This window comes from Balaenoptera borealis (assembly GCF_965194805.1).
Source record: "Balaenoptera borealis genome assembly, chromosome: 13".
NCBI classification, from domain to species: Eukaryota; Metazoa; Chordata; class Mammalia; order Artiodactyla; family Balaenopteridae; genus Balaenoptera; species Balaenoptera borealis.
Window position 1 is genome coordinate 97,171,316 of NC_138870.1, and position 18,247 is coordinate 97,189,562.

Consider the following 18,247-nt stretch of genomic DNA (forward strand, 5'->3'; position numbering starts at 1 on the left):
AAATAGCATTGAAACCTTAGCTTCCCTTTGAATTTAAGGTAGAGCTTCCCGTCCCCTTTTTTGTCCTGGATTAGGAGGTTGAGAACTAGGGTTAACCTTGGCTATGTTTGGAGACTCTTCCTGCCTCTTCTCTCATATACATGCAAAGCTTCCCTAAAATGGTTCAGTTGTTTCTTTTGTATGAACACATTGAGAGAGCATGAAAAATAGAAAACCCAGAACCCTGAGAGAGCTCCTCCATCCTGGCTGTTCATCAGAATCAACTTGGAGTTTATAAAACACTCCATATGCCTGAGTGCTACCCTGCGGGGTTGGTGTAGAGGATGTACAGAGGGTGTAGAGGATGTGGGGTGGAGCCTGGCATTGACGGTTCCAGTGCGCCCATCTGGTGTCACTGGAAGGAAGGGAGAGGGGAGGGCTGAATGTGTTGGAAAAGCATGGGTTTGTCTTCATTCAGATAAAGAATTTGGTTTTCCCAATGTGAATATTATAAAACCTATAATTTTCCCAAGCTGGAGTCTGACCAAATTCCATATAAAACATTGGAAGGAGAGCTCAAAAAAGAAAAGATTTTAAAGATCAAATCCTGAATTATCAAAGCCAAGTGTAATGGTGATTTGAGTGTATCTCCTCTTAAAGAGCATCTTTCTCAGGGCAGCTCTGTCTCTTACCTATGTTTCACAAAACCAAAAAGCAGAACTTTGCCACTTCACAAGCAAGAACCTCTTAGAAGTCCTCAGAACTAGAAGCGGTGGGAATCCTTGGCTCAGGTCCTGGTGGGTTTGCTGACTGAGATGGGGCAAGTCTCATCATAACACCTGGATGACAGCCAAGTGCTTTGAGATTCTTGGTTGGAGGAGGGGAAGACCCCCCCCCCCCCCCCCCCCCCGCCAATACACACACATTTTTTTTTTTAATCTCTGGGGAAAGATGTAGGGCCTCTTCCTGCTTCTCTGCCCTTCTACTCAGTAACCCCCACCTCTGCCTGAAGCAACAGCATCTGCTCCGACTTCTCCAGCTGGAAGTTTTTTTGCACCATCTAGGTTAGCAAAGCACATAGTTAGCCTAATGCTTGAAAAAAGACTCATCATCTTGAAAACCCAATCAATTCCAAAGTGTATTTTGCTTTTCCCTGTTGCCCCTTCCTAAAACATGAGTTCAGGACAACAGTAGTTTTCTTTATACGCTTGGTTGTGACTTTTTTTTTTTCAAATAAAAAAATAATTGAAGCTCATGTTTGGAAAAACTGTTGTGAGGCCTACAGTCTTTCCTGCTGAGCTCAGCCCTTGGTGGTCCTGTTCACACTCCGGATTAGCTGATTTTGCTCCCTTCTACTCCACTCAAGTTGAGAGCTCAAATGGTTTTGACAAGGAATCAGCTTCAGGATCAAAAGGTCCTGGAGAGGTGCTGGCGGGGCTGGGATCCCTGCATGTGTCCAGAGGCTCTGCTGTGGCACATCTTTGACAGTATGACCCTGGTTGAGAACTTCTGCTCTTACAGGATTTGTGAGAACCCTGCTCTTCGTGCTGAAGCTCAAGGCCAAAGAGAACGGTAAGAGGACTTAGGACTAGAGCTGTGAGGCTGTAGCCCTTGTAGATACACTTGGCTGATTCTAAGCGGCCAAAACACCAGAGATGTGAGTTCTGGGGTTAACCGCATATAGCGTGGTGTTTACCTTTCCATTCTGATCACGTTATGCTCTCTATGCTTGGCCCCTGAGGCCAAGTCCACAACCTGCCTTCCAGTCGCTTGCCCTTCAATAAGCAGTTGATGTGTTTAGCTGATAGATTTGGAATCAGTCACCAGTCTTTCTGTCCTGTCTTGGCTAGGTCCATATAGAAGCAGCTTAGCCCTGAGACCCAGAAAACTACTGTCCCTTTTTCTCCTTGAGGGAGGAAATAAAGCTGGGGAACATGCTGTCCTTCCACAGCATGGGAAGAAGAAAATAAAAGTCTCCTTTCCAACAGCTTTGACTTGTGTGTGTGGTATGAAACATTTTCCTACAGGAGTGGGACTGGTTCTCCATTTGCAGCTAGGAGAACCTTTGAAGTGCTTGATCTGGGTCACCATAATAGAAAGGATGGGACAAAGTGCCACTGGAGTCATTCTCCCACCCCTCTGCGGTGTCAACCTGGGGCAGCATTACTTTTAATTCTCAACCATCTGCATGGTCATCTGACAGCGAAAGGAGGACATGCCCCGAGGGTCCTTTGTAAGATTTGGGTAGTGGCTCAGGGATTCTTACTGCCTTTGCACTGAAAGACTAGATGCCTTATATATATGTAGATACTCGTGATTCCCCAAGGGGAAAAAAAACCCACATCAAGCATCCAGTATGCTTTGCATATACCAGTTGTTTATAGTTGTTGATTTCATCTCAGTAAATAATAGTCCTCTGAGGAAGCAGGATGATGTAATGAAGATGGGGAGGGGGCCTTGGGAGGTGTGTCAGGAGACCTGAGTTCTAATAATAGCAGTAATAGCAACCATTTATCCAGCACTTATCAGATACCAGGCGCTTAGCTCAGTGCCTTCTTATATTATCTTACTTCATTCTAAGTGTAAGGATACTCACCATTAGCTTCATTTTACAGCTCAGGAAACTGAGACTCAGCGAGGATAAGTCACTCAACCAAAATGTCTCCGCTAATAAATGGAAGAGCCAAGTTTTGGGGGTTTGCCCCTAAAATCTCTTATAACTCCTACCCCATACTGCCTTCACTGGGCAAGACCCTTCATCCCTTTAGTCCTCAGTTTACCACTGTAAAATTGCTGGGCTAGACTGAATCAAGTCAATGGTCAGTAATGTAGGACAGTTCTTCCCAAATTTTTGACATCAGTCCTCAGAAATAATATTTGTAGGGCTTACTGAAAGGAATGGAAGCAGAAACTCAAGGTTTCCGCCCCTGCAGTGCCTGACGAGAGGGCTGGAGGGTGGGGGAGGGCTTTCTTGTTGCTCTTAACAGTTCCCCAGTAGAGAGGGCAAGTTGTTGGCCTGACCTGGACTGCGGCCTCCAAACACACAAACTCCGGCAATTGGGCATTAGGAGGACTTGCTGGGAAGCGGTTATGCCTGGGAGTTACAGCGTTGGGAGCTAACTGAAACTACCCTAGAGTGAGAGATAGCAGCTGAATAAAATCTCTCCTTCTTAGAGGAACTGAAACTACATAAACCGAAAGAAGTTCCCCTGTGATAGGCTGCATTCTTCAATAAAATAGCTAAGTTATATTTTAGCTAAACGGATATGTAAAAATACGATAGGTTAGATTATAGGATTACGCATTTCCCCGACTCGCCTTTGATGGTAAGTGCACATAGATCGGGTGATCTCGACTGAGGTCATCAGCCTCCCCTTTCAACTACTGAAGGGCTTGCACGTCCTCAGTATTTTGCAAGTGTTTGCGTGTGAAAATGCACACGAAATGACATTTCCTTTTGCCTAGTTTCATCTTTGGGCCTGAACCTGGTCGCTAGTTTGGAGCTTCACTGAGGACGGCAGGAAAGGACTGCAAGGGCCGGGGCTTAACGCCACTATTTGGGACGCACTGGGCCAGGGCTGCCTGGGGCAATCCTGACCGGCTGCGGGTGGGTACGGCTGAGGAAGCCACCGCAAAGCGGCGTCACAGAGAAGACCGAGTGAACCGCAGAACCAGACGGCTGGAACCGTCGGCCGCTCCGCCCCTTCCCGCGCAAGTCAGGGGCCTGAGCCAATAGGAACTCGAGATATATATGACTCACCATGTCTGACCAATCATCTTGATGCGCGCTCTCCTCCAGCATCTCGCGCGAGAACTAGGAGAACTCATACTTCACAGTAATAAACCTTTCTTGGGCTGAAAGACTTCTCTCTCCGCCCTTCGGGCTAACGCCGGAAATGAGTGTGGCGGATCCCTCCGCGCTCCCCGGAGGCGGACGGGAGTGACCCTTTGATCTTAAAAGCCTTGTAAAGTAGTGCGCCTTTTTCTTGAGGCCGTAAATAAAAACAATTCATTCTCTCTTCACAGCTACGCCCTAGACTTAAAAGTCGGAGATTGGAAACGGTAGGGGCGTCGAATAGATGGCAATGCGTGGGTGGGAGGAGCGAGTCACGTGACCGCGGCGGAAGGATGTGGTCCGTGATGCGTCCTTACAGGGAGCAGAGTTTATAAGGGACCCGCGCTCAGCGTCTCGCCGCCATTTTTTCTTCTTCTGCCTAAATGTGGTTTCTCCGTGCGAGTGCGTGCCTTCTTTCCTCCGCTCCCGCAGGGTCCGCGGCCACCATGGCGTATTAGAGGCAGCAGTGCCTGCGGCAGCATTGGCTTTTGCAGCAGCGGCAGCAGCACCAGGCTCTGCAGCGGCACCCCCCAGCGGCTTAAGCCATGGCGTAAGTAGTGGGCCTGCGCCGCTCTGGCCGTGCGCCCCCGGGTCGGTGAGGGGTTTCTGCCTGCTTGGGCGCGGCCGGCGGCTGGGCGGCTTCGCGGAGGCGGGAGCGGTTTTACGAGCGCCCGGGACGCGTGGCCCCTGCTTGGGTGTCCCCAAAACGCCGGCGCTTTTGGGTCGGGAGCCCTCGGCAGCCCCGGCCCCCCCGAACCCGCCGGGTTCCACTTGGCGCCCCGCGAAACGTGGCAGCAGCCAAGATGGCGGCGTGGCAGGGCGGCGGCCGCGGCGTGAGTCATGGGGGGGGCGTGGGCGGGGCCGGGCGTCCAGAGCCGGATTTGGACATGCGGGTGGGGCGGCTTCCCCTTCTGGCCGGTTGGGGAACGGCCGGGCGTCCATCTTGTGCAGCCTGATGGACGCGGGGGTGACACGATGGCTCTGGGGCCACGTGGTCCCGATTCTCAACACCGAATGGAGTTCTGTTTTGGCCATGTAGCCTTATGGATGAAAAAATGAAGTTCTTAGGCCAGCTGATCTTTAATGGGACTTGGTTTCTGATTCGTATTCAGGTTTTTCACGGCATTCAGCAGCAGCGTTGCTGTAACCGACAAAGACACCTTCGAATTAAGCACATTCCTCGATTCCACCAAAACCTCGCAACATGGCCGAGATGAGCTTCCTGAGCAGCGAGGTGTTGGTGGGGGACTTCATGTCCCCCTTCGACCAGTCGGGTTTGGGGGCTGAAGAGAGCCTGGGTCTCCTAGATGACTACCTGGAGGTGGCCAAGCACTTCAAACCTCATGGGTTCTCTGGCGACAAGGCTAAGGCGGGCTTCTCCGAATGGCTGGCTGTGGATGGGTTGGTCAGTGCCTCAGATAACGGCAAGGGTGAGTGGGCTTCTTTTATCTGATGGTGGGATCTGGTGATAGTCTTGTACAGTTGACTCATTGGTTCCAACTCTCTTTAATCTTTTGCAGAGGATGCTTTCTCTGGGACAGATTGGATGGTGGAGAAAATGGATCTGAAGGAGTTTGATTTTAATGCTCTGTTGGGTATAGATGATCTGGAAACCATGCCAGATGAGCTTTTGGCCACGTTGGATGACACGTGTGATCTTTTTGACCCCCTACTCCAGGAGGCTAATAAGGAGCCCCGCCAGATAGTGAACCCAATAGGCCATCTTCCAGAAAGTTTGCCAACAACTGACCAGGGTGCCCCTTTCACTTTCTTACAGCCTCTTCCCCTCTCCCCAGGGGCCCTGTCCTCCACTCCAGATCATTCTTTTACTTTAGAGCTATGCAGTGAAGTGGTGATCTCTGAAGAAGATAGGAAGCCAGACTCCACTGCTTACGTTACGGTGCACCCTCAGTGCGTAAAGGAAGAGGATGCCCCCTCAGATAATGATAGTGGCATCTGTATGAGCCCTGACTCCTATCTGGGCTCTCCCCAGCATAGCCCCCCTACCTCAAGGGGCTCTCCGAATAGAAGCCTGCTATCTCCAGGTGCCCCTGGTGGCTCTGCCCGCCCCAAACCCTACGACCCTCCTGGAGAGAAGATGATAGCAAAAGTAAAGGGTGAGAAACTAGATAAGAAACTGAAGAAAATGGAGCAGAACAAGACAGCAGCCACTAGGTATCGCCAGAAGAAGAGGGCAGAGCAGGAGGCCCTCACTGGTGAATGTAAAGAGCTAGAAAAAAAGAATGAGGCTCTGAAAGAGAAGGCAGATTCCTTGGCCAAGGAGATCCAGTATCTGAAAGATTTAATAGAAGAGGTCCGCAAGGCAAGGGGGAAGAAGAGGATCCCCTAGTTAGGGTAGTCAGGAGGGTGTGTGCTTGTACATAGGAGGCTAGTGCTGAAGCTGTGTGTTTTAATAAATTATTTTGTAGTGAAAGTACTTCTGTAGACTGCTGTGTCTGGTTTCTTGTCTTTGGTAAAGAGCCCAGTCAATCCCCAGAAGCAGCATTTTGCTGTGGGGTTCGTTGTCAGGACTTGAAATTTAAGTCCAGAGTCAAATTTTTTTTTTTTTTTTCCTGACACTGTAGGGCTGTATGTCAGGATCACTGATGACTTCAGTTGGACCCCTGAGACAGGGAGTTGGGCTAGATCCCCCCCTAGTAGGTGGCTGGGTGATTGCCCCAGGACCAAAAACTTTGACTCGATGTTAACCACCCTTGGGTGCGAGTGAGGCTGGGGAATTTTAGCCTAAGGACCAGGGTGGCAGAGAAGAGCCTGGGCTCCACTTGTTCCCTCATGATTGTTGCTTTGTGCCAATATTAAGTACCCAGATAAGGCCCCACGGTCTGAGCTGGGCACACAAGGGGATTAGGTTTCACTGATGATCTGCAGTTCTGTAGAGAGACCTTCCCAGAAGGGTCTGTTCAGGGAAAGATGTCTTAGTTTTTGCTGGAGCAAACGGAAGAGCAGGCCCCAAAGGCTGGCTGGTTCCTAGGCTTCCCTGGCTGGCACCTTGGCAAGCTGGAAGGCCTGCCATCCCTGATGTCGGGATGGAAGGGCACTGGAGCCACGCTGCTTTATTGCAATCCTGGCTGGTAACATTTTATTGCAAGATAAGGCAGGCATCTCTCGTTGAGTACAAGAGTCTGAACCCAGCCTGGGCAGGTTTCTTGTGTCCTTTAGGGCCTGTTGAGGGAGGACCAGTTTTCCATTGTGAAAGACAATGTAGACGAGCGGCTGGGACGCGGGTGATGCAAATGTGGCACCAGGCACTGTTGTAAACACTGCACGCAGCCCCTGTGGTGACCCCGTCACAGGTTTTGTGGCAGAGGGCATTTGGAGAAGTTGTAGAGCCTGTTTGAACCCAGGGTTATGGGCTTTTGCCTGTTCTGCTCCCTGTGGTGGGGCTGGTATTTCCCTGACCTGCTTCCTGATGCCTAACAGGGTAATGTGGGAGAAGTAATGGTGGCCCAGATGGGAATGCTTCCCCAAGGCACCAAGGGAGTGGGTGTCACATGTGGACCTTGGACCTGGTGATCTTCAAGGTCTTAACTGCCCTGAGCTGGGCTTCGAAGGACAGGGAAAGTTGTGCACTAGAATGGGGAAGAGCACCCTGAGAAGAAGCCTCGGAGGTGGGGACGAATGGGCACACAGTCCCACCCACCTCCAAGAGGGCTCCCCGGCCCCAGCGGTGCTGGAGAAAGTCACCTGATGGGATCCGCCCAGCTCCTGCAGGAACTTGTTAAGCCTCCCATACACACACACCCTGGCGGAGGTCCCGCGTGGCAGTCCTGCCCTCTCCTGGGTCTCTAAGTGAATGTGTCAGCTGCTCCAAACCACCGGAGATAAAGCCGCTCCATCAGGGAAGGCCTCTTCCTCCCGGCCCTCAATGTGGCACCCCAGTGTCCTCTGACTTGGTTCCTGTCCCTTTCCCAGCAGATTGTCAGTCACCAGGTCCGCGGCTCTCAGTCAGCACCCCCATGTATGGCTCTTGCACCGGCGCGCCCCTCCCCAGGGCCCCCTGCTGCCTTCTCACCACCTGCAACGGAACCGTCCAGGGTGACTGTTAACAGTAGATTCTGGAGTCCCACCCTGACCCACAGGACCAGTCTCGGGTGAACGCTAACGTCAGTCACGCCTAGGGGTCACGGACACACACCTACTGGTGCTACTCGGCACAAACGTTAAGACTGGAAAACTCAAGAGCAGAGAAGCCCAGGACCCCTGCTCTCACCCTCCCGCAGAGGCAGGCCCCTCATTCTACACCTGGGGAGGGGGCAGGAACCCCTACGTGATGACATAACAGCAGGTGCGTGCCTGTTAGAAGGGGGCCCTGGTCAGCCGGTTCTTCAGAGAACTTCTGGTGAGAGAGAGGGGGAAGCTGAGGCTGCTGCTTGCTAAGCCGCTTAAAAGAGGAAGGGAATGAGCCTCCCAGGACACGGGAGTGTCTCTCCTCACAGCGACCACTGGAGCTCCGCAGGCGGCCGGAGAGCTTGGGAAAACACCCCCTTCTCCCTTCTTGGAACAAGCCATCCGAGGACGGTGGCGCAGTTCCGGTTTGGAGTCACGACACCTCTCCTGCCCACCTTGACTTCCTGGATGGCTGGTCTGCTTCCTACTCTCGGAGGCCACCTGCACCGTAGGACAGGCGCCAACTCTGCCTCAGGCAATTCTGTGGTCCCCTCCTGTCCCCACTTAGGATGGAAAGCTGGCTAGTAACCAGGAACAGCCCCGCCGGGGTCTGGCTGTGTGAGGGATAAAACTTTCCCTCCTCTTGCACAGAAGAACCCACGGCAGGGTCCCTTCAGCAGTCCTCTACCAGACAACACATGTCCCAAGGAGCCCTTAGGCATGCGGGGGGCGGCTCTAGGTGAGCCAGACCGAGCCACCTGGAGGCCTCCAGGGCCCCCTCCTCAGAAGGGACTCCTGGGCTTCTAGGACTTGTCATCAGTGCCACACTGAAGACCCAGCTGGGCAGCACCACCCACCCACTCGGGCATCTGCTCAACAGCACCTGCCCTGCGCTGCCCCCGCCGGGCACGGCCCGGCCTCCGCCTTCCCCTGGTGGAGCAGCTCTGGGCCGGCAGCACCCTTCTGCTCCGCAGACCTGAGCGTAAAACCCTGTTTCTTGAGCTCACCTCCTGAGTCGCCCCACTAGTCCCCACCTCCTGTGACAGAAGTAAGAGAAAACACAAGTGGCCTTTGATCCACCCCCCAGCCAAACACACAAGGGCACAAGCCCTGGGCACGGGCTGAGGCAGCCACGCTCCCTCCCTCAGCTTCCTCAACAGCTGCCTTCTCAGCTGGGGCTGCCACCCCAGGGAGAGGAGGCCTGCGGGGTCTGCAGGTGCGGTGAACTGCCCTCCAGTGGTGCCTGCGCTGGGGCTGGGCTGCAGGACTTCTGACCTGGAGCCCTGAGAACCAGCCGGGAGGTGGGGGAGGGAGGGAAGGCTCCCCGCTGCCAGAGGAGGCGGGAGACACCCTGTTAGAGCAGCGCACACAGCCCCTGGGCCACGTTTATTAGAACCTGGAAGCCCACCCAGCGGCCCTCCTCCTATCAGAGGTGTGGTCCCCAAGGGCCCAGTGACCGGCCTCTCCACAGCCAACAGCCCCGAGGCCCTCCCTGGGCCAAAGCAGACAAAACAGCCCGACGTGTTCCTTTCCAGCAGGCAGGTGGCACCTCCCGAGCCTGCAGATGTCAGTTCGGGTCTGAGCGAAGGTCCTCCCTAGGCTTCCAGCTCGCCAGCTCCACGCCAGCCTCCACTCCAGGGCTTCCCCGAGCCAGGCTGAGAGGCCCGAGGCGGCTGTGCCCTCCCGGGAGCCTAACTGCCGAAGTACTCCTGCTGGAACTTCTGGAAGTCTTCCTCGGTGAACACGGTGCCCTCGGCCTTCTTCTTCTTCTTAGTCTTGCCCACAGGCCGGTCACAGGCCTTGCGGCCCCGGTCCTGGCGCACAATCTGGGGGCGGGTGAGAGTCAGGAGCCCTGGGTGGTGACTCGCAGCCACTTGCAGCCACACAACCTGGTGCAGCCGCCCAAGTGCCGCCCTCTCACCTGGCCCTCACTCCGTCCCGGGAGGCAGGGCACGTGGTTTCCATTTACAGAGGAGCCAGCGGAGGCCCACAGGGGTCCCAGGGGAGCAAGGCCAGGCCCAGCCTCCCACCTTCCCCGCTCTGCTCTCGGCCCTCCAGGGGGAGGCCCCTCACAGCACAGACGGGTGTCCAGATCTTAGGAGCCTGGAGGGGGCCCCACCCTCCAGCCTGTGCTCAGGGCTGAGGCTCCCACGGATCCCAGGAACAGCCTCAGTTCTCACCCCCCAGGTTCCTTCCCACAGCCCATCCCCCTGACGAACCTGCTGGGTGACGGATTCGGCCACTGTGCTTCTTGCACTAGTCATAAACCTCAGGTTTAATCCAAGGTAACCTCGCCGCTCTCGCTTCTGGAACTCAGCTGTGGATGGCAGGCAGGGTGGCATCGTTTCAGATTCACTCCCTGGAAGCCTTCTGGGTCCCTTCCTGACATCTCTCCACTCCACTCCCACCTCCCATGGCCCTGCCAGAGGCCCCGTCGTCCCTTCCCCAGGTCACTGCAACAGCCCGGGCTCTTCTGTCAAAACCACACTCCACACAGATCCTGCTCAAAGTCCCCCTTGGTTCCACCTGCTCAAGTGATTTACTCAACAAAGGTGTCCTGGGCACTTACCGTGTGTCTGTCAGGCACTGTTCTAGGTGCAAGAGCACAGAGCAGGAAACAGAGCAGACAAAAAGTCCTGCCCTCATGGAACTTCCATTCCGTGGAAAGAGAGATGGTACACAAGGTAAACAGTATTTCAGAGGGTGATCATTTTATGGAGAAAAAGAGAATAGTAAACAGAAATGAGAAATGCCAGGGGGAGGGTTGCAATTCTAAACAGGAGGCTCTGAGAAGGCCTCACTGAAATGAATTCTGAGCAAAGACTGGAGAGAGAGAGTGTGACACTGTGGGGGAAGAGCATTCTGGGCAGAGGGAACAGCCAGTGCAAAGGCTCTGAAGCAGAAGTGTGACTAATGTGCTTGAAGAACAGAAGGTGGTTAGACAGAGAGGGGAGAAGCCGAGGAGATGAAGCTGGAAGGAGCAGATCATGTGGGGCCTCAGCAGGCACCGAAAAACTCAGGCTCTCACCCTGGTGGGTGCAGGGCAGAGGAGAGACAGGTCTGGCTCAGGATTTTACGGGATCACTTCGGCTGCTATGGTGAGAACAAGATTACTGGGGGAGGGGGGGAGTGGAAGGGAGACCAGTTAGGAGGCTTCTGCAATAATCCAGGCAAGAGATGGTGTAGCTCAGACCAAGGTGGCAGCCACAGAGGTGTTCTTTAGGTTGGCCACTGAGGGTTGAGAGAGTCCCCTCAGTCCTCAGTCACGTGCCATGACAGGGCGGTGGGGCGGGGGCTGGGATGGAGGAGTGACCTCCCTCGGGCCCCTTGTGTGCCTGCTCCACACCAGAATCACTGTGGCTCAACCCAGGCTCACTTTCCTGCCTCCACACTTTTGCTCATGCTGTATTTCCTCGGAATTCATAGTTCTTTTAACAAACAACTTGAACACTTTTTATGCACCAGGCCCTGGAGATTCAAAGACACACTAGGAGCTCACCAAGTCCTGCCACAGGTCAAAATTACCCTGCATTCCTGCCCACTCCTGCTCCTCTTCAAGTCTGTAGGTCTTGTTAAGTGGTGCCACATCCCCCAAGATATTCCGTACTCGCTGACTCCCTCCTCCTCCATCCTCACAGCCAATTCACCACCGACGCCATCAATGCCCCCTCCTCACCGCATCTTCCACCTGCACAATTCTCTTATCTCCGCACCATCACCGCTGCCCAGGCCATAGCACCTTGAAGCAGTAGGTGGGATCAGGGCTCTGGAGACAATCTGCCTGGTTTCTACCTGTACTATCTGGGCAGGGGCCTGTTTCTGCTTCTGTAAAATGGAGGTAATGACAGTGCCGACCTCACAGGGTTGCTGTGAGCAATTACATGAGCAAACATTTGTACGAGGCTTAGAACAGCACCTGGAACAAGGAGTATTAATTTTATTTAATGCTCCGTCTCTGACCCTCGTTCACTGTATGTCACTATGACCAGGCTTCTTTTTTTCAAAATTTCAAAGGCAATAAACTTCTTTCTGACTCCGCCTATGCTATTCTCTCTAGAATACTCTTCCCCCGGTTCACTCGTATACTTCCATCGGGTCTGGGCTTAAATGTTGCTTCCTCAGAGAAGCCTGATTTGGCCTTTCATTCTAAGTCCCTCTCAGAGCACCACAGTCTTAATGCATAGACCCCATCACAGCAACCATACGCTGATTTTGAAACTCTTCGATGCTTCTCTCCCTATTAGGGCTGTAGACCTTGAAGGCCAGGACAATGTGATTCGTTCACCTCCGTGTTCCCAGGGCCCCGCCCCGCGCCCGTCGCACAGCAGGTATTCTAGAAACTCCTGGGGAACATTTCAAGCCCTCACTCTAGCGCCCCTTCCTCCAGGGCACCGCCCCCGACCCCGGGAGCAGCGCGTCCAGCCCCTTGCCGAGCTCACCCAGCGCCGATTTGGGCACCTTTCCCTTGGCCGAGTTCCGCAGTTTCTGGGCCTGGGTCGCCTTCGCCTTCCGCGTCCGCTTCATCGGAGCCTCGCTCGGCTTGGTTTGGCCTGGCGCGTCCCTGGGGGCTGTAGCGGAAGAGAGGAACCGACTCGGTTCGGAGGGCGCTCAGGGTTCCCATCCCACCGAGGCTAAGCCCGGTCTGGATCGTTCGCACCCTCGGGGCTCCTGCCCCCAGCCCCTGCCGCCTTCCCGCCCAGGCTGGACGTCTCTGGGAAGAAGCTCCTCACCCTCAGGCACCCCCAAAAGCTCCAAACCCCGCCGCAGCAAGGAAGCCGACATAGCGGTGCTTAGCTCCGCCCACACGCCTCAACTACTTCCGCCTTGGCCGCACTTGTCGTTTCGGTGGAAACGCGAGCTAGAACAAAAGGTTCCGCAGTGGGCGGGCGGAAGTGCCCACCTTCCTTAGGACGCATGCGTTAGGTTTACCACTGGGCGGGATCTGGAGGCGGGGCCAACGCGCCGAAGGACGCATTTGTCGTCCAATCGCAACCCAACCGACCCGTTGGGAGCCAGGCCCCGCCTTCTCCCGGAAGCCGTCCACCGGTAGCCCAGCCTGGTGGGTCAGTTCTCTCGCGTCAGGCGTCTCCGTAGTGGGCGAGGCCGGGGGCGGGACGGAGTGTTAGTATTCTCAATTTTTACGAAAAAGGGGAATGTATTTTTGGAAGTATTTTTTCATATACTTCAACCGGAGCAACATTTCGCACAGATCTAGTTCGGCATGAGAATCCAGCTATCTTCCATTAGAGACGTTTGCAAAAATGCAAAACAATAGTGTTTTCCCACTATTTTGTTTTGTTTTCATTAAAATATGTCACATGTTAATATGTGGGCTTGTTATTGTTGTTTTCAATGAATTAATAAGTATTTTTAAAAATTCTGTTTTAGTCCCTAACATGGTAACTCTTGTTAGATAGTTACACATACAAAAGCTCTTTGGGATCCTGAATTTTTTTAAGAGTAAAGAGTTCTTAGACAAAATAGTTTGAGAACTTCTGGCTTAGAAATTAGTACTCTTCTTGCTGTGGGGAGGAAACCTGTCTTGTTCACTGCTCCATCTGCAGCTCCTAGCCCAGTACTTTGCATGCAGAAGGCACTCAATAAATCAGTGGTGAATGAGGGGGAACCACTGAATTCACCGTACAAACATGTTCTGAGATCCTTTTGTATACCTGACACTGTAGAGTGTAGGACATGGAGATGACTCAGTTGGTCCTTTGTGAATGAACCTCACTAACCTCCATCAGCTAGTCCAGGAGGGAAAAACCTAAACAGACATTAATAATAACAAACACTGTGTCAAGGTGCTGTCTTAAGTGTTTTACATTTGTTAACTCACTTATACCACCACCACCCTCCCCTCCTCTGGAGCAGGAACAACTGCTTTCCCCATTTTACAAATGAGGAAACAGGCACAGAGAGGCCAAGGAACCTGTCCAGGTCACAAGGTGGTGTCAGAGCTGGGAATCAAGACAGACAGCCTGGCCTGAGCAGTTATGCACTGCTCTCCAGTGCCAGCCACCCAGGAGAGTATTGCTGGGGCGCTGGGTGGGGGTCAGGAGGACTCCGGAGGAGAAGAGGAGATGGCCATGTGGGAGGGGAGTATCTCAGGCAGGAGGATTCTGTAGTGAGGGCATGTCCCTTGGGACAGGAGTGGCCCCAGAGGAGCAAGGAGGGCTGCATGGTTTCATTGACATCAGGCTCCACGGATTTGCCCTGAGGGTTGTGGGTCCCCTGGAGCTCAGTGATGCTGTCAGACAGGCTCTTTTTCTCCTGCTTCTGAAATAGCCAGATTGTTTTTTAATTTCTTTTATTATCTTCATTTATTGTTTTATTTTAATTTTTTTTTTTTATTTTTTTTTTGGTTGCACCGAGTCCTAGTTGTGGCAGGAGGGCTCCTTAGTTGTGGCATGCAAACTCTTAGTTGTGGTATGCATGTGGGATCTAGTTCCCCGAGCAGGGATCAAACCTGGGCCCCCTGAACGGGGAGCATGGAGTCTTATCCACTGCCCACCAGGGAAGTCCCACTCATTTATTGTTTATTGACTGTTTCTTCACCCATTCGCCACTGTAAACTCTACAAAGGCAGGGATGTTTCTTTGTTCACTGTTACATCTCTAGAGCCTGGAATAGAGTCTGGCATATAGTAAGGGCTCCATAAATGCACGAATCAGATAGACGAAGGCAGAGATGTCCAGGTGGGATGAGTGAGCCTGCCCCTCAGGAGGGCAAAGGACCAAACTCCACCGTACCCTCTTTCTCCTCCCGACCTGGGATGGTCAGAACACGGTCCCCAGGGTGGAGGGATCTTTTGTGTTCCAATGTCCCAGCGAAGCAGTAGATTCCTGCAGCGTCTCTGCCAGACTCTGGAGGGGCCGAGCGGCCACTCTGGCCACTAGGTGGCGCCACAGGACAGTTTTCTCGCACGGCGCGGCTCCGCGATCTGGTCCGCCGCCGTCCAGGCCGGGGTGTCCGAGGGTGGGGCCTGGACGCCCCTTGACGTCAGCTGGCTGTTTGCGGCCAGCCCTGCGTGGCCCTGGCTTCCGGCTGTCCCTGCCCCGCGGCCTTCCAAGACTGAGTGGGGAAGCTGAGGCAGAACCACCAGGCTGGGCTGCCCAGCGGGGAGATGAGGCTTTCTTCCGGAAAGGTGTGCACATGACAGCTGGGCACTCACTCGCTCAATCCCTTAATAGACAGTGCCTCAGTTTGTTCATCTGTTAAATGGGGCTTAGCTCCGTAATAAAGTGGGTGTGAGGAGCCAGTAAGTTAATACGGGTAAAGCTCTTATTACCCGAATAGGGACTGGGTCGGTCAGTGATATTACAGACGGGTCTGCCCCACTCTGAGCAAGAACGAGGTGCCCGCAGATGGGCACCTAAGAAGTGCCAGGCCTGTCTTGGACCCCTGATGGGACAGACTCTGAAAGGGCAGCTCCCTCCTGCTCTGTCCCTGTCCCTGTGAGGGGTGGAGGGCGGGAGTCATGAGGTCTCACAGGTGGGTTCCTGTCCTGGTTGCCTGGCTTCAGGGTGCTTTCCTGCTCTCAGCCTGTTTCCTCATCTACACGTGGAAGCGCTGGGCTCCCGCCTGGCCCTGGCCCTTCTCTGGATGCCCCTCGGTGCCTGCTCAGCCCAGGCCCTTGGCCACACAGAAGCAGCACCACAGTGAGGTGGCCGCCTCCCTAGCCTCTGTCGCCCACGTGCCCCATCCCGGTCTCCTTCCTGGCCTTTCTGGAACCAACTTAACCTCACCAGGCCTTGGTGGGGGGGAACCCCAAGGCTCAGAGGGAGGTAGGGTCTTCTGCAAGGTCACAGGGTATTTCAAGAGCAGAGGGAAAACTAGAACCCAGGTCTCTGAGTCCTGAGCAAGAGCATGAGTGAGCGTGTGTGTGACCTTTTGGATTGTGTCTTGGGGGGGGGACACCTGGGATCTTGTAATTTCCTTTTGCCTCCCCATCTTTCTGTGTGTCTCTGCCCCCCCCAAGTTCCTGGCCTTTCTCCACCTTCAAATTGAAAACCCAAATGGAATTTCCAATTGCCTTTTCTGACCGGTGATTGCCTGGCCCTCTCCCTTCTCTCTGCTGCCTGGCCCTGCGTTACTTCCGAGGTCCCTCTCCCTCCCTCCCTCTCACTTCCTACTCCTGCCATCAGTGGCTTTGAAGTGTGTTCACAAGAGCTCTCAAGAGAAAATCCATTTCTGTGCTGTCTGGTTCTAAATGGACGAGGAATGGGCTCCTTTCGGCCTCTGGTTTTATCACGTCCCTCTCAGGGTCTCTGGAGCTTTCTTTTCTGAGAGGTGATGCTCATGTCTCAGGTCTCATTTCCTCCTGACCAGACTGTCACCAGGCAATCACTCCTCCTCAGTCCCCCCGGGTGGGGGAGGGCACCGTGGGCAGAGGGAAGGGTTGGGAGATGGGCAGGGCTGGGGGAACCCCCAGGGGGCTGGGGCTGATGCAGATGCTCTGGGCTTCACAGCCTGGGCTCACAGAGCTGTGTACCCCAAAGCAGGCCACCTTCTTTCTCCAGACCTGTTTCCTCCTCTGTGAATTGGGCTTTGAGAAATATTGTCCAGCCCTCCTCCCAGGGCTGAGGGTGGTGGGGGCCCAGAGCTCCTGGCTCTGGGGTCCTGAGGTCTGGAGGGAGCATGCGTTCTGGAGCCAGGCTGTGTAGGTTCTGATTCTGGCTTTTTCATTCACTAGCTGTGTGACTTTGGGCAATTCACATAACCTCTCTGTGGCTTGGTTTCCTCATCTGTATGTTAATGGTCCCTACCTTGCAGGGTGGCTGTGAGGGTTGAGTACAAAGTATATACTTGGAACAGCACATCGGGCACAGAGTAAGCACTATATGTTTGAAAATAAAGGATTGCCATGTGGGCCAGCAGTGTGCCCGTGGGACCCGTGTCCACATTTGTGAGTGTGACCTGCACATATATGTAGCTGCTGGACCTCCATGCTCTTGTGATCAGCACAAGGGGAGAGTAATGCTCAAGAGCCTGGAGTCAGTGGGTCTGTGTTCAAATGTAGCCTTTGCCACCTACCAGCTGTGTGACCCGGGGAAGTTACATGGCCTCTCTGAGCTTCATGGGGGCTCTTGTGGGGGCGGGTCTGTGGAAGGGGAGGGTGCAGTGGGAGTTTGCATGGCATGTCCTCATCACCAGGCCTGGCGCTTAATCATCTATTCACTCAATAAACATCTGCTGAGCCCATACTAGGGGCCAGGCCATGTGCAGGGAAGTGGATTTTAGATGAACAAGGGATCTGGGTCCTGTGCTGCTCACACACTTGTGTTACACTCTCAGCAGGTGTGAGCCTTTTCTGCCTCTTGAGGGCCTGTGTTTGTGACCCCAGGGTTTGTGGAGTTTAGGGTGGTGCCCATAGACAGTTCCCAGGGACAGCAGCCTGTCTGGGGGGGTCCAGGCAGAGGCAGAGTGGCTTCTTTTCAACGATTTGAAAAGACAAAATTGCTGGCATGACTGATTTTAAGAACTTAATAAAGACACAGGAAGAAGCTGCTAGAAATTCTCCACGGAGATCTGGGGTCAGATAGTGACTCTGGGTGGGGGGGTCAAGGGTGGGATATTTTTAAGGGCTCAGCGATGACCAGCCAAAGGCACAACTCTGCCACTAAGCTGCTGTGTGACCGTGGCACATCCCTTGGGCCTCAGTTCCCCCTGGGCTGAGATGGGAGGAGTCCCCCAGCCCTGCCAGGCCCCCAGGGCCACTGAGAGGTTGTGAGGTTACAGGGAGAGGAAGGGTGAGCTTGGAAGAGTGAGGGGAGGACTTGAGGGGCCCTCAGCAAGCCAGCACCCCTGCCTCCAGCCAACTCTTGCTCTGAGACCTCACCACCACGGAGGGGGTCAATTTGGGAGTCCTTAGGCAGAGCAGACCTTGGGGACTTGTCCTCGCTGTGAGATCCTGAATAAGTCCCTTCTCTGCTCGGGGCCTCAGGGTCCCCATCTGGGCAGTGGGGATGGACGCCAGGAGTATAGTGGTTGTGAAAGTGTCAGAATAGGGCTCTGGGTGGAGCAGAGGGTGAGTAGTGAGAGGGGGGGTTCTGACTCCCCAGGGACTGGGAAGGATTCTGTCCCTTCCAGCCTCAGCTTTTAAATTCTAATTACATCTCCATTAAAATGCAAATTTCCAACAAACACCCGGAATGGAGGCCCTGTTGTCATGGCAACTGGAGTCTGAGGTTGGGGAGAGGGGAACTGGTCTCCATCTCCTGAACCTTCCTGACCAAGCTGGGGCCTGCCTGGGAACCCCACTTCTCCCCCTCTCAGAACTCTGAGCATTTCATCCACAGCTTG

At 54.0% G+C, this 18,247-nt stretch overlaps 2 protein-coding genes and 2 long non-coding RNA genes across 4 annotated transcripts; 1 reads left to right on the top strand and 3 right to left on the bottom strand.

Annotated features, from left to right (window-relative positions):
* Positions 1 to 555: 555 nt before the first annotated feature.
* On the bottom strand, positions 556 to 3,908 carry LOC309610247. Its single transcript, XR_014233798.1, has 2 exons — positions 3,740 to 3,908; positions 556 to 1,039 (listed from the first exon to the last, which is right to left on the bottom strand). It is a non-coding gene; the product is annotated as an uncharacterized lncRNA (long non-coding RNA).
* Positions 3,909 to 4,048: 140 nt separating this feature from the next.
* On the top strand, positions 4,049 to 6,251 carry ATF4 (activating transcription factor 4). Its single transcript, XM_082352793.1, has 3 exons — positions 4,049 to 4,364; positions 4,927 to 5,244; positions 5,335 to 6,251. The coding sequence occupies exons 2-3, from the start codon at positions 5,019 to 5,021 to the stop codon at positions 6,162 to 6,164; spliced, it is 1,056 nt and encodes a 351-aa protein (XP_082208919.1). The 5' UTR covers positions 4,049 to 4,364; positions 4,927 to 5,018; the 3' UTR covers positions 6,165 to 6,251.
* Positions 6,252 to 9,296: 3,045 nt separating this feature from the next.
* Positions 9,297 to 12,829, bottom strand: RPS19BP1 (ribosomal protein S19 binding protein 1). The gene is made up of 4 exons (XM_082352847.1): positions 12,673 to 12,829; positions 12,382 to 12,510; positions 10,162 to 10,259; positions 9,297 to 9,768 (listed from the first exon to the last, which is right to left on the bottom strand). Exons 1-4 carry the CDS (start codon positions 12,722 to 12,724, stop codon positions 9,634 to 9,636), a joined length of 414 nt encoding a protein of 137 aa, XP_082208973.1. The 5' UTR covers positions 12,725 to 12,829; the 3' UTR covers positions 9,297 to 9,633.
* On the bottom strand, positions 10,522 to 12,375 carry LOC309610254. Its single transcript, XR_014233805.1, has 2 exons — positions 10,971 to 12,375; positions 10,522 to 10,592 (listed from the first exon to the last, which is right to left on the bottom strand). It is a non-coding gene; the product is annotated as an uncharacterized lncRNA (long non-coding RNA).
* Positions 12,830 to 18,247: the final 5,418 nt, after the last annotated feature.